General features: G+C 39.8%; 1 protein-coding gene across 1 annotated transcript; it reads left to right on the top strand.

The window, feature by feature from the left end:
* Positions 1-4,613: 4,613 nt before the first annotated feature.
* On the top strand, positions 4,614-10,040 carry LOC133114055 (sterile alpha motif domain-containing protein 9-like). Its single transcript, XM_061223249.1, has 2 exons — positions 4,614-4,653; positions 4,882-10,040. Exons 1-2 carry the CDS (start codon positions 4,614-4,616, stop codon positions 9,492-9,494), a joined length of 4,653 nt encoding a protein of 1,550 aa, XP_061079233.1. The 3' UTR covers positions 9,495-10,040.
* The last annotated feature ends 3,708 nt before the right edge of the window (positions 10,041-13,748 follow it).

Genomic DNA, 13,748 nt, shown 5'->3' with positions numbered 1-13,748 from the left:
TTTCATGCAAGATGCACTGAAGTTGGATGACAATTTTGTCTCAGAAAAGTAGCGAAAGTATTGTAAGCAGTGGGGTAAAATTCAGGTTCAGAAATTAAAAGTCCTCTCCAGTATGTTGTTCCAACAATGGACCGGCATTTGCTAATTAGCACAATCCTTCAACCAGGAGGTAGAACTAATTTGTGAGATCAGGTGATGGGAAGAAAAAACACATGGCAATACTTTTACTTTCTGACCCCTTGAGTTTCCACCTGCTATTGTAAGGAACCAGTTTGATTGTACATCTTACCATCAGAATATTTTTCCAGAACATCAGGAAAATACATAAGACTAAATACATTTTAGTCTTACATACACTTTATTATGAAAAAGATTTTTGATACATTCAATAAACATGACAAAATGAATTGAATACAATGTTTTTTCAGACCTTCATTATGAAAAAGATTTTTCCAGAACATCAGGAAAATACATAAGTCTTATGTCCAAAAAGTTATTTCATCACCTGGGTGGATTACGAAAGTGATGTATTCAATAAATATGAAGAAAAGAATTGAATACAGCACTTTGCACTGTGCAAAAGTCTTAGGCACCTGTATAACATTCTGTACAGATAAGATTATTGAAAATAATTCAAATAAATGAACATACTATACTATACATTTTACATTACATTTTAGAAATTTGACAGAATAGTTAAAAATGGAATGAAATCAGTATTTTTTGTGACCACCCTTCGGCGTTAAAACTGCATCACTTCTGAGATATAGAACTGCAGGACAGCGTTGGCAAAGACAAAAAAGGGAGGTTGTTCCAAGCATGTTGGAGAACTTGCCACAGTTGTTCTGCAGACTTTGGTCGGCTCCTTGCTTCTGATTTCAGACACCTTGATCATGTAAAAAGTAGTAAATTGCTTACAGTAATATGTTACTTTTTAAATGAAATACAAATATGTCTCTGTAAAATTAAATCTTTTGGAAAATGAATATTTGGAAATATCAAATGTGTTCTTTAATACTAACACACACAAAAAAATAAACATATATATAATAAAGTCTAGGGTGCTTAAGACTTCTGCACAGTACTGTATATATATATAGAGTAAGAGAGAGAGCGAGAGAGAAACATTAGCCAGAAAATCATAAAAATACATAAGACTTAAGATATAGTCTTATCTCCAAAAAGTGAAAAAAATGCCCATAAAATGTATATCTTTCCGTTTTATCACCTAGATGGATTAGGAAAGTTATAGATTCAATACATATGAAGAAATGAATCTAATAAAATGTGTTTATCCACTTAAGAGTTATGATGTGTTGTGGGTTCAGAGATGCTCTTCTGCATACAACTGTTGAAATGTGTGGTTATTTGCATTACTGTCACCTTCTTTTCAGCTTTGACCAGTCCACTCTTCTACACTGACCTCTCTTATGAAACAAGGCATTTTTGCCCCCAGAACTGCAGCCCACTGGATGTTTTTTGCACCGTTCTCTACAAACTCTAGAGGTTGAAAAGCCCAAGAGATCCGCATATGAGATATGCAAACCACCCTGTCAGGCACCAAGAATCATTCCATGGTCGAAGTCACTTAGATCACATTTCTTCCCCATTTAGTCTGAACAACAGCCAAACCTCTTGACTATGCCTGCATGTTTGGCTGATTAAATATTTGCATTAACACACTGGTATAAAGGTCGACCTAATAAAGTGTTTACTGAGTGTATAAAACTCCTTGGTTGTAAATATTTTAAAAGGCGTTTGCTTGGTAAGTTACATTTGACTAATAATTCTTGAAAGGACTGAGTTTTCCCTCCTTACATCGCTTATCCCCTCACATCACACATGGGAAGCCTTACTCTGCTCTTCCAGGCATCAGCTCTGCATTGCCCCACATAGGGCTGAAATGGGGCAAAGGTTGGGAAATGCATTATTAATATCATGTTACGGCCCCCTGCTCTGTGCCTGTGCTACTCATTTTTGCTGTTACTTCAAGGGTGCCCAGTGGGCGGAGTACAGGGCTGTTGGTACAATTGGGAGCACTGTGGCCAGCGCTCCCAGAGATGTTGAAATGTTCCTGTCTCCAGTCTGAAGGAGCGCACTCTCCCTAAATGTTTTTAATGTTGCTTTTATGTCGTCGTCCCAAATACTCACATGCTTTCTACATGGTGAAACCAAAATGTATTCAAATCTGACAATGTGCAAGTTTAACCACATGTGATTTTTTAAATTATAAATCTCAAATTGTGGGTCTTTGTCCCAAACATTATGGAAGGCACTGTATTTAAACGTGCATTTGAGCGTATGAATAATCTATTCTGATTCCATCCTTTCTTTGGTGGTTAAAAATCTGTTTCAGTGTACAGCATCATGGCCGGCAATGGAGACAAATTGAGAGCGTTCATAGGCGCGTACATGCGCCTGCACGAGAACGTTTTTGGAATTTACGTTACGTGAAATCTGGTCATCCTTTGGATAGGGTTTTTCCACTCGGATTTTCCTGGCCTGTAACTAAACGTTCGTTTTCTAGAAATCGAAACTTTCAAGAAAGGAGCTGCGCGCCTCCAGTACTGCGTATGTAGGTCGCTCACATCCTTTTTGTGTTGTGGCTGTAAGGCTTTATTTTGTCTAAAAAACGCCCAGTTGGCAAGGAAAGGCGCATGCACTAAGTCAGATTCGGTTACTTTATATTCAGTGCGGTTCACAGGGAAGTAGAATTTCCGCTAGTTTAGACCACTCGCTCTTTAGACCATTTTGGCAACAATTATTTTCTTCGCTTTGATTTCTTTCGCATTGATTAATAAAGCAAAACATCCAGACGTGTCTATAGCCAAATGTGGTGAGTCAAAACTTGAATAGTCATATCTCCTGATGTTTTTAGACGGCTACTAAGAAATTAATTTTCTTTAAATACTACATGCAGCCGTACATAGTACGATTAAATGTATTTACTGCCAAGTAGCGTTACGTACATTAAGCGCTTTATTTAATGCTTAAATGCTGGATAATTTCTCCCACCATGCAAAAATGCTGTCTTCCATCCTTGTGACCGGAAAACTGCTAGCTAGCATTCTAGCGGTCTGAGAGAAAGCTACCCATGGTGCACGCATCACTTCATAGTGCCATGGAAAATTAGACGGTGCTAACTTTAGCCTGTCTGTTTTCTTTTTGTGATGTGACATGGACGTTTTGTTGGATAACTACTAATGGCATGTACTGTAGACATTGAAAATAGTCGCGATGGTGCTTGAAACACGCACTGTAATATTTAGCCTATATTAATGAGAAAATGCTAGTCCTGAAACAAATATTCGAAATCTCAAATTTAAGAATGAAAAATTACGTAAAACAATATTCCAGTGTTTTTGGAATATATTTTGACAATCCTAAGAGCCGTGGTAATTTGAAAAACGATGGGAAGTAAGCAACGCCCTAAGGGAGTTTGTTTTGCGAACTGTCGTAAAAACCCCAAATGAGATGGTTATTCTGAATAAACTGTATACGTGCCCAAATAGTGCTCCAATAATCCGAATAATATTGGCATATGCAGAATATGCTTAGTCATCATTCAAAGGTTTAGCTGTGGCCACTTGCACTAACCACAGTGATACCCTCCTTATAAATAAATAACAGGGACCATATTAGTTCAAGTAAGAGCTCTTGCCTACTTATATATGCATTACATTGTTCAAAAGCATCAACACTCTGTTGTAGAAAAACACAAGCCAATCCACTAGCATACGCACATTGTAGTCTGTAAGGCTATAACCAATAGCTCATTTTTACCATTATTCATCAGTGTCCATAAACCACACATTTCTGGAGAAATTGAGCCATCTGTAGATCATTGATAATCAGGACTCTCATTCGTGAAACAAGGTGGCTATTGTCTGACTTGTGACATGTCCAATGTAATTTACTGTAAGCTGGCCAAATCTTCTGTACAGTAGCAGACACTACATTGTACGTACTGCCTAAGCCTTCTGCATAAGACTTTCAACAGGGTACGTCAGTCATTTGATAATAGAGACATACGATTGTGGCCCAGTCCCTATGGGCCTGGCAAAAAATTGAATGGTTTAAAACATTTCTTTAATTGTCACTACAAACTAACATCAGGCACCAACTAGTCACCATATGCCATAATCATTCAAAAGGTGGTATTATCCTGAAAGTTGAATAGTGAAGGGATGATTTGCAGCAGTAAACAGAAAAGGGTAAATTAAATGTTTTCAGTGGAACAGAACCTAAAGTTGGCAACATTGTCAAAAGTAACTTTCAAGTGTGCATTGAGATTTTCTTTTTCTCCAATTTCTCAGATTGAGAACAAACATCTTGAGGACTTTTCCTTCAAAAGACCAAAGCTATGAGTGAATAATGGGTATGTATATATGATTAGTTATCATAATTTTTAAATTCCGCAAACAAGTCATTTAAATTCTGTTTATCCATACTGTCAGGAAATTTGCCCGAACAGTTGGTAAATGGTAAATGCAGAAAAAGGGAAATAAATGACATAAGATAATGATGAGAACAGGCCATTCAGCCCAGCAATGCTCATCTTTTCTTTCCACTATACTGTACCTAATGCTTAGTTTACCTACTGTAAGTGCTAGATGGTATCAAGCACCTTCTCAAACCTGGTCTTGCAGCCTTGTAAGAGATATGCTATGGCACAAATTGATGATTAATACATTTTGGAAGGTTGATCTTCAAATTAAAATGTTGCTATGGTACATGCAAAGTGGTACTTAGCAACTGTGCGCATCTTCTTTTACGATACATTAAAATAAGTAAAATTCCACACTTCACCTTGTCTACAATTAGTAAAGTTATGCACTTCTTTCTACATTTAAATTGTCCTACTGCATCTTCCTTCCTCAGCTGAATTGGGCGACAAACCGCTTGAAGAATGGACGGAATCGGACGTGAGCTCCTGGTTAAGGTCAATAGGAGTGAAGGAGCAGTATGTTCAGAAGCTGGAAGAAGAGGAAGTGGATGGCAAAATCCTCAAGGAGGTGACCGAAGACTTTCTGAAAACAGAGACTGGCATGAAGTCTGGCCCTGCTCTTCTAATAGTCAGAAAAAGAAATGAGCTTGTTGAATCTTTCCAAGGACACAAACTTCAAAGGACCAAAAAAACTCAAGGGAGCAGTCGCAATAGAGGAGCTGGAATTCAAAATGAGCAGCAAGGCACAGGTGATGTGACCACTGGTGCTGGCACCAATCAGTCCCATCCAGAGACACAGACACAAAAGGACCAATCGTCCTTGTCCACTAAGAAAGACTGTAAACCAAGGCCTTTTGGCAAAGAAGGCATTGACTTCACATACGTCAAGAATAATGTTCTACAGCCTGAATCTGGTGTCATTGATCTTATCACACCTTGCCATGAATACAAATCCCTGGCAAATGCTACTAAATTGGACAGGACAAGGCTACAAGCAAAATTTGCTAAGGAGGTTCTCAAATTTGGTGCTGGATGCATGAATATTCGAACAAATGGCACAATACACTTTGGTGTCATGGACAGTAGGGATGACACAGACTATACACATGGTGAAATAATTGGCATTCCTGTAACAGAGAAAGACATCTTCGTTGATGCGTTAGACTATATAGAACGGTGTTTTACTTCTGACAGCGAACACGTGCGACAGTGTATACGCCCACCACAGTTTATCGAGGTTATAGACATAAACAGCACAGAAAAACGTTACATTGTGGAGGTCGACATCGTCCCCACAGTGAGCATAGTGAAGAACAAAGTGTACTCTGTCCGCCTTCCAAACTTCAAGGAAAAATCAAACAAGGTTGAACTAGAAAAGGAGGCAATGTATCGCAGAGTAGGATCCAAAACAGAACCAGTTATTGATCAAAATGTGTTTGCCTTCTACCAACGTATGAAAGACAGAGATGATCTGAGAGAAGAGGCTGAAAAGTCACAATTTCTCAATGCACCAGATTTCTGTGAAGACCTGGGCAGGAAACTCACAATGCTTGTGACCAGCGGGAAAAAGTTCATAGAAACAGAAAAGTGGTACATCCTTGTTACCAACAAATTCCAGCAGGACCATTTGAGAAACATTGACTTTTTATTGAACATGAAGATTTTCTGTGTTTTTGACTTTGACCCAGATTCAAAAGTGTCTGGATTCTGTGGCAAATACCTTCAGCACCATGCTGCAAATCTGCATTTCATGCAGGACTACAAAATCCGAAATGACATGAGCACCAGAGAATTTGAGAGGCACCTACACTTGTTTGAACAGACAAGCTGGATATTTTGCAATGGACGAAATGATTTCCGTGGAAACGAAATCCCTTGTGAGGAAATGACCTGGATCAAAACCAAAATCACACTGCTGAGGGAATCTGTATCGCTAATATGCAAACAGATCTTGCCGAAGGGCTCCTTCTTGGTGATCTTTCTTCTCACTTCCCCTGTAGAGAAGCCTCAGTTGCATACTTTCTCTGAGTTTTTCACTGACATGGAAGGCCACGAAGACATCATATGCATTGCAGAATGTGAAAAAAACTTTCAGAAGTGGCAAGGCTTTGCCGAGGCATACTGTAGTGCCGAAATGGTTAACCGTTCCAGCGTTGTGGGGATGAAAATGAGCCATGTGAATGCTACTCTGCAACGCATTCAGCCTCTGACGACTCGAGCGACCAAACATTTGTCAGTTTTCACAAAAGGAGAGTGCCTCCTTGAAACTAAAGAGGAGGAAAGGATGTACTCCTTAGAGATCCTGAGTGTTGATCAGTGTGATGACACCTGTGCCGACTTCATTGAGGCAGAAAAAGAAAACTTGGAACGGCAGTTTTACCATGGCGGTAAAGTGAAGTGGCTGAATTTCTGGCTTGCAGAGAAGAAGTATCTTGACGAAATCATTCAGAGAGATGCATACAGGGAAATTTCAAAACTGCTCAATGACATTCAGAAAAGAGGTGCTGACCAACTACCTGTGAGCAGCATCAATATATACCACCATCCGGGCAGTGGTGGGAGCACAGTTGCACGACAGGTACTTTGGAACAACAGAAAAGACCTACGATGTGCAGTTGTGAAGCCGTCATACTCGCCAATTATTGTGTCTGAGCATGCAGTTCAGCTACGCGAATATGAAGAAAAAGAACCCCCACAAAAATGCCTCCCAGTATTCTTACTGGTGGAAGACTGTGAGAATGACTACTTTGATGACCTTCGGAATGAACTGGTGACTGCCGTCTACACCAAGAGAATTGCACAAGGGACGCCCTGCTTCATTCTTCTGAGCTGCAGACGTTCACACAATCCAGAGAAAAAATGCAAAGAGTCGCCTCTCCAGAATGTCGCCGTGACCCACAAATTGTCACCAGAGGAGAAGAGGCAGTTCTCTGGGAAAAGAGAGAAGCTCGAACAACAGTATCAGCCAGAGTTCATCTTGACATTTGTCCTGATGAGTGAAGAATTTGATCCAAAGTACATAGAAGACTTTGTGGAACATTTGTTGCAAGACATTGACCACAAATCTGTTGTCACAACGCTAATTCGATATGTGGCTTTGCTTAATGCCTATGTGCAGAACTCCTTCATCTCCCAGTCTCATTGTGAGGCCTTGATGAGAATGACCATCCAAATAGACAGATTCCGCCAACACACCTTTGAGAGATCTTTAACTGAGCAAGCTAAGCTTATCTTCATACACTTGAGAGATGACAAGACACACATTCATTCAATCCGTATCATTCATCCACTGGTGGCAAAGGAGATTCTCCAGCAGTTGTCAAGTAGTCAGCAGAAGCAAAGCAGAATTGCAATGGATCTTCTATGTGACAATGTGCTTTATGAGAACAGGTTTGGAAAAGAGGAGTATGTAAAGTTTCTCAGAGCTTTGTTCATGAGACGCAGCAGAATCATGAAAGGTGACGAATCAGACACTTTATTCTCTCCTCTCATTGAACATGTGATGAGAGACGAACGCCCAGACAAGGCAATCGAGCTTCTAAAAGAAGCATACACACGATTCAACAAAGATCCTTTCTTTGCTCAGCAGCTTGCCCGACTCAACTACTACCATGAAAAGTTTGAAGAGGCAGAACAATGGGCAGAAATCGCTGCAAAAAAGATGCCCCAAAACTCCTACATCCTGGACACTAAAGGCCAGGTGTATAGGAGATGGTTCAATGCCAAATGTCAAGAGATTGAAAAAAAGACAAAGACACCACAAAACACAGCGGACGCCATTGAAAAAGCACTCAAAGCCATAGACTGCTTCAAGGACTGTCAGATGGCATCCATCTCCGATCCTGATTTCATGAACAATTCAGGCTTTTTTTCTGCAGTGGACACTGGATGCAACTTGGTGAAGTTAATTTTTTCACTGCAATTGTTTTCAAGCAAAGCTGGTGGCAGCTCTGAGTGTCTGAAGTACCTTGTTACAGAATACATCCCTGAAGCTGTTAAGACTCCTTGGGAAAGCTTCCACATGAAACTGAAAAGCCTTCAGATGTCCATGCACAGTGCCTTGGAATGGATCTCTGAAGACTTGTGTTACTTTCAGACTGATGTAAATGCAGAGGAGGAAGACACCGCTGTGACCTCTGAGATAAAAATAAACAATCCAAAGAACTGGTTGGTGAATACGTCTGCTGCATATGGAAAATATTTCAGCAGTGTTTCTCTCAGCACAATTCCGCAGCAAGGCAATGCAAATCCAATGAGCTTGACACCTTTCATGAAGCGTATGCAGATATACCGTCTTGGAGGGGGGAATATAACAACAATCTTCTCCCTCCTGCATGACCAGACAGACAGGGAACAAATCCAAGTGCTGGAGGAAATAATATCCCTGTATCCTTCCAACCCACTGAATGCAAGGCTGGACCAAATGGATCTTGTGAACTACATAGCATCTCACATTGCTTTAGGTTGCCTTTCAACTCAGTCACCGAAGCTTGCACCAATTCAGTATCTTCAAAATCTCTGCCAGCAGTTCCCAAATGAGAAGAGCAAATGCTTATCAAGTGCTCTTTTCTTGCTCACCTTGCTTTTCTGGCCAGATGGCAATGAAGATGATAAAGAAAACAAATACAAAATTGTCATGTCAGCTGTTGAATTCCTTGGTAGAAGTTACTGGACCAAAATGAAAGACATTCCCCGTAGGAAGAGGAGAATTTACACTCACTTTTTCCTGAGTAATGGAAATGGACGGGACAAGATTGTACACAAGAGCAGAGTGGAGAGTCTCACGAAGAAGCTCCCTGTGTCAGAAAAGAGGATGAAGTGGCTAAGCGGGGAGGTGTGGAAAATGCCAGAGATTAAAACACTGTTGAAGCCTGTTCATGGCTGGACAGAGGATGGGAATGTGTTTCTCCAGGGTCCTCAGAACAAAAAGTTCCAGATTCCAGCTTTGAATTCAGCCTCAGTACCCTATGGCAATGAGAATGTTACTTTCTACTTGGGCTTCACGTTTAGAGGGCCCGTGGCCTACAACATTACCGAAATAGCGTAAAATGGGAAAATAACATTGATCTGCATCATGGATTCATCTAATACTTGTAAATATGTAATTAATTGCCATGGTGAAAACAATCCATGAATTATGATGATTTTGATTTTTGATAAAGTAAACCAATACAAAGTTGCCAATGTCAACTGTTGAATCCCTCAGTTAAAGTTACTGGACCAAACTGACATGCCCCATAGGAAGAGAATAATTTACACGTTTTCCTGAACAATGGAAATGGACGGGACAAGATTGTACACAAGAGCAAAGTGGAGTCTTGCAAAGAACCTCCTTGCGTCAAAAAGAAGGATGAAGTGGCGAGGTGTGAAAAATACCAGAGACTAAAGTTCCCATATTGTACACCTTTCCAATGTTTTATTTTAGGAGAAGACGTTTGTGTGGTTTTAAGTGCCAGAAAAAAAGATATACTGAGAACCGGCTGTTTTAGTGACTGTATCATTAAGGCTAATTCATAGCAATAAACTTCTGTTCTGATTGGCTAAGATGAGCTGAACGCTTGGCTTCGTTACGGCTACAATGTGGACCACGATGAAGCAAATTAGCATATTGTTGTGAGGTCACAACTTCACGGAAGTCCACACACACACACATTTTCTGGAGTTATTTGGGTACTGTATTTTGATACTTTCACAGTGTTTTAATAGCACCTTAAACTTCTTTATAACGCACATCGCTGCGGAAATGTAATTTTCCACAATATGGGACAATTTAAGCACTTTTGAAGCCTGTTCAAGGCTGGACATGTTTTACGCACTTTTATTATTGTACTTACAGTGCTATGTGGTATGTTTAACCCTATATGTATGTTTTTGTTTTCATTACCTGACTTCTGATGGTCGACTTGGGGATGGGAATGTGTTTCTCCAAGGACTTCAAAATGAGTTTTTCCAGATTCCAGCTTCAAATTCATCCTCAGTACCTTACGGCAATGGGAATGCCACTTTCTACTTGGGCTTCACATTTAGAGGATCCATTTCCAAACACATCACTGAAATAGCAGAAAATTTAAAATGAACATTGGTCTTCATTTTACATTTATGTAAATAATTTCTATTATTATTTCTATTATTTCTATTTCTATTTTTACAGTACATGCATACTCCAAGTTGTTGTTATGTGCAGCAAATTGATTACGATAATTATTTTATTTTCACCTCCACCAAGGTTGTGAAGACATAGACATATCTGTAAGTAATGGCTGGATTGCCATGCAATTGGTGGTGTACATTCACATTCCCAAGAGGAAGTAACTTATTGATTTTGGTGACTCCATGGTGTTTCTTCCAGATCTTATCTTATCAGGCCAAATTTTTTAAGTGTGATTGACATTCATAATGGCCAAATGGTCAATGGGCTTTGCCTGTTAATTTTCCAAGGAGGGAAGAAACTGGCTAATTTTGGTCACACCATGGCCTTTCCCCTAGCGCCACCATCAGGCCAAACATGTCCTTAAAAATAATGACTGGATTGCCAAGACTGGTAAAGTGCAAATTCATGTGAGGGAAGATTGTTGTGCCTTGGTGGAGGTCTGCACTCTACTGAGTGCATTTTTCATAGTTTTATTTTTGTTTGCTTGTTAGTAGAAGTACTTCAGTAATCAATAAGTCATGTTAATCATGTATACAGTATCTTGGGAGACATGTCATTAATATGAATTGTATATCATGGCATAGATACAGTCAGTATGATGCATTCCAGTTATTGCATTCCACTCTGTCTAAATAACTGAACATACAGCATAATTAAATGCATCCCTTAACCCAGTGAATAAAAATTCCGAACCAACGTGTGTGTCCCTGCCGTTTGTACAACTAGTATTTACATCAAATTGCTTTACATCAGATCCCTGTACATTTTGTGCTGAGATAAGGAGACTTTTAACTGTAAGAAAATGTCTGTTCACTTAGCACTCCTACTGGTTCCTATTTTAAGGACATTTGCCATTTCATCATGAAGACCAAGGAGAAGGTCCTAATTCTGTTGAGTTGAAAATGTTGGTGGTGCAACCACAACAATTTCAAAATTCCCCTGCAAGGAGTGGTTGTCAACCGTGTCGGTATAACGCTGTTCTGATTTACAATGAGTGAATGAACAATATGCAATTAATACGGTGTCATATGACCAATATAGTCGTGTACTGTTCTTCACAAAGTGATACCTATTTAATTTTTTTAAATTGATTTTATCATTTGCAATAAATTTCAATACACATGGCAACTTGAATTTTGAAATTTGATTCACCCTCCCACAGACAACTAAGAAAAAGTATATAAGAAGAAGAATGTTCTCCTCTAAAGAAAAGGTTGTGCCAATATACAGTGGGCTCAAGAATTATCGGCACCCCTCACCAGCAATGCACAAACAAGGCTTAAGAAAAAAAAAAAAAGAATAATATAATTATAGAGAACGATAATACACCAACATGTGCCAAATACTGTACTTGATTAATGTTTCAATGGAAACAACCAAAATCATAACAATCATTTAATAAAAAATAAATTTCAACAAAATCAAGGTTTCAGAATTATTGGCACCCTTCACCTAGTACTTAGTGCAACCACCTCTGGCAAGGATAACAGCATGGAGTCTCTTCCTGTAATTTTTGACAAGATTAAGGAACACATTTGGAGGGATTTTGTACCATTCCTCTTTGCATGGTTTGTGCTTATCAACTGACCTCTTCAACTCAGCCCACAGGTTTTCAATTGCATTGAGGTCTGGTGACCGAGATGGCCATTGCAGAACGTTGATTTTGTTGTCACGGAACCATTTCTGTGTGGATCTTGCGTTGCGTCCTCTACCCATGAGATTTTCAACAGTTCCATATCTTTTGAACTTTTTTATAATTGCTCTGACAGTGCTCAGTGGTATATTCAATCGTTTGTGAATTTTCTTGTAGCCATTACCACGTTTATGAAGGTCTACGACCATTTGCCTCTTTTGCACTGCCAATTCTTTTGTTTTCTTCATGGTGTTGGATGACAAAGGGATATTGCATGTGTATTACCTCATTTTTATACCCTAGTGAAACAGGAAGTGATGTAATCACTCAATACAGTTCCTTAACACATAGATAAACTTAAATAAGTAGAATTTAATAGCTGGTTTAATTTTGGTAGGTGTTATTTACAATAACCTTTAAGGGTGCCAATAATTGTGAAACATTGATTTGGAGGAAATAGATTTTTAATGAAATCAGTAAATGATTTTTGTTGGTTCCATTGAAACATTAATATAGCACAGTATTTATCACATGTTGGTATTTCGAGTTTGTCTATAAATATATTGTTTAGAATTTTTTCGAGTATTGTTTGTTCATTTTCTGTCAGGGGTGCCAATCATTTTTGAGCCCACTGTATGCTTGATTATGACTTGCATATATAAAACATCTTAGTTCTGAATATTTTAAAAGATATTTGCTTGTTAAGTTGAATTTGGCTGATAATTCTTGAAGACATTAGTTTCCCTCCTTGTGTAGATCGCTTATCCCCATTCATTCCACAGAGGGAAGGGTTTGTTTGCTTTCCCAGGCATGAACTGCCCCAGATAGGGCTGAAAGACAAACGTTGCGAAACGCATTACTTCATTAATGTCATGCAATACATAAAGCATTTTTCTTCTTCTTTTTTTGCATTAAACGATTCTATGTGGATTTCCTCAAAGCTTTCAGCTTTAGTGAGTAAAAGTAGAGATTCAGTGGTAGGGCTTGGTCGTAAGGCCCGGACACACCAAACCGACGGTTGGCCGCGGAGCGCCGACAAAGATCGCCTCGTGTCGATACGCGTCGTTAATGTTGGCTGTGCCGAACACACCGCAACGACGGTCCGCCGACGGTCAGCCATTGTCTCGCTCACAACAAACAGTTTGCAGCAATTTCCTTGTTCTCTCGCTATTTAGTAATACTAATCGAAAATGATGTCTGGTAGTGATAGTAACTTTGGAATGGCTTGCTTTCGTCACTTCCGTTTCTCTTCTCGTGCACTGATTCGCTAGCTGGACAGCCAATCAGAGAGCTCTCTCTCATCGACGGCTCCGGGGGCTCCGGGGGAATCGGCGTCGGAGCCCTCCAAAACACGCCGACGGAGTGTCGGCGTGCGGGACACACCGGAAAGACTCGGCCGACAGGGCGCCACCGACGTCCGACGGCCGACCGTCGGTTTGGTGTGTCCGGGCCTTTATGGAACAGGCTTCTAACTAGTCAAAACAGACTGGGCGGACCTCAAGTGCAAGAACATAATG

The sequence above is a fragment of the Conger conger genome, chromosome 16, assembly GCF_963514075.1.
Source record: "Conger conger chromosome 16, fConCon1.1, whole genome shotgun sequence".
In the NCBI taxonomy this organism is placed as follows: Eukaryota; Metazoa; Chordata; class Actinopteri; order Anguilliformes; family Congridae; genus Conger; species Conger conger.
The sequence above is the reverse complement of the archived record's forward strand: the minus strand, read 5'-3'. Positions and strand labels throughout refer to the sequence as shown.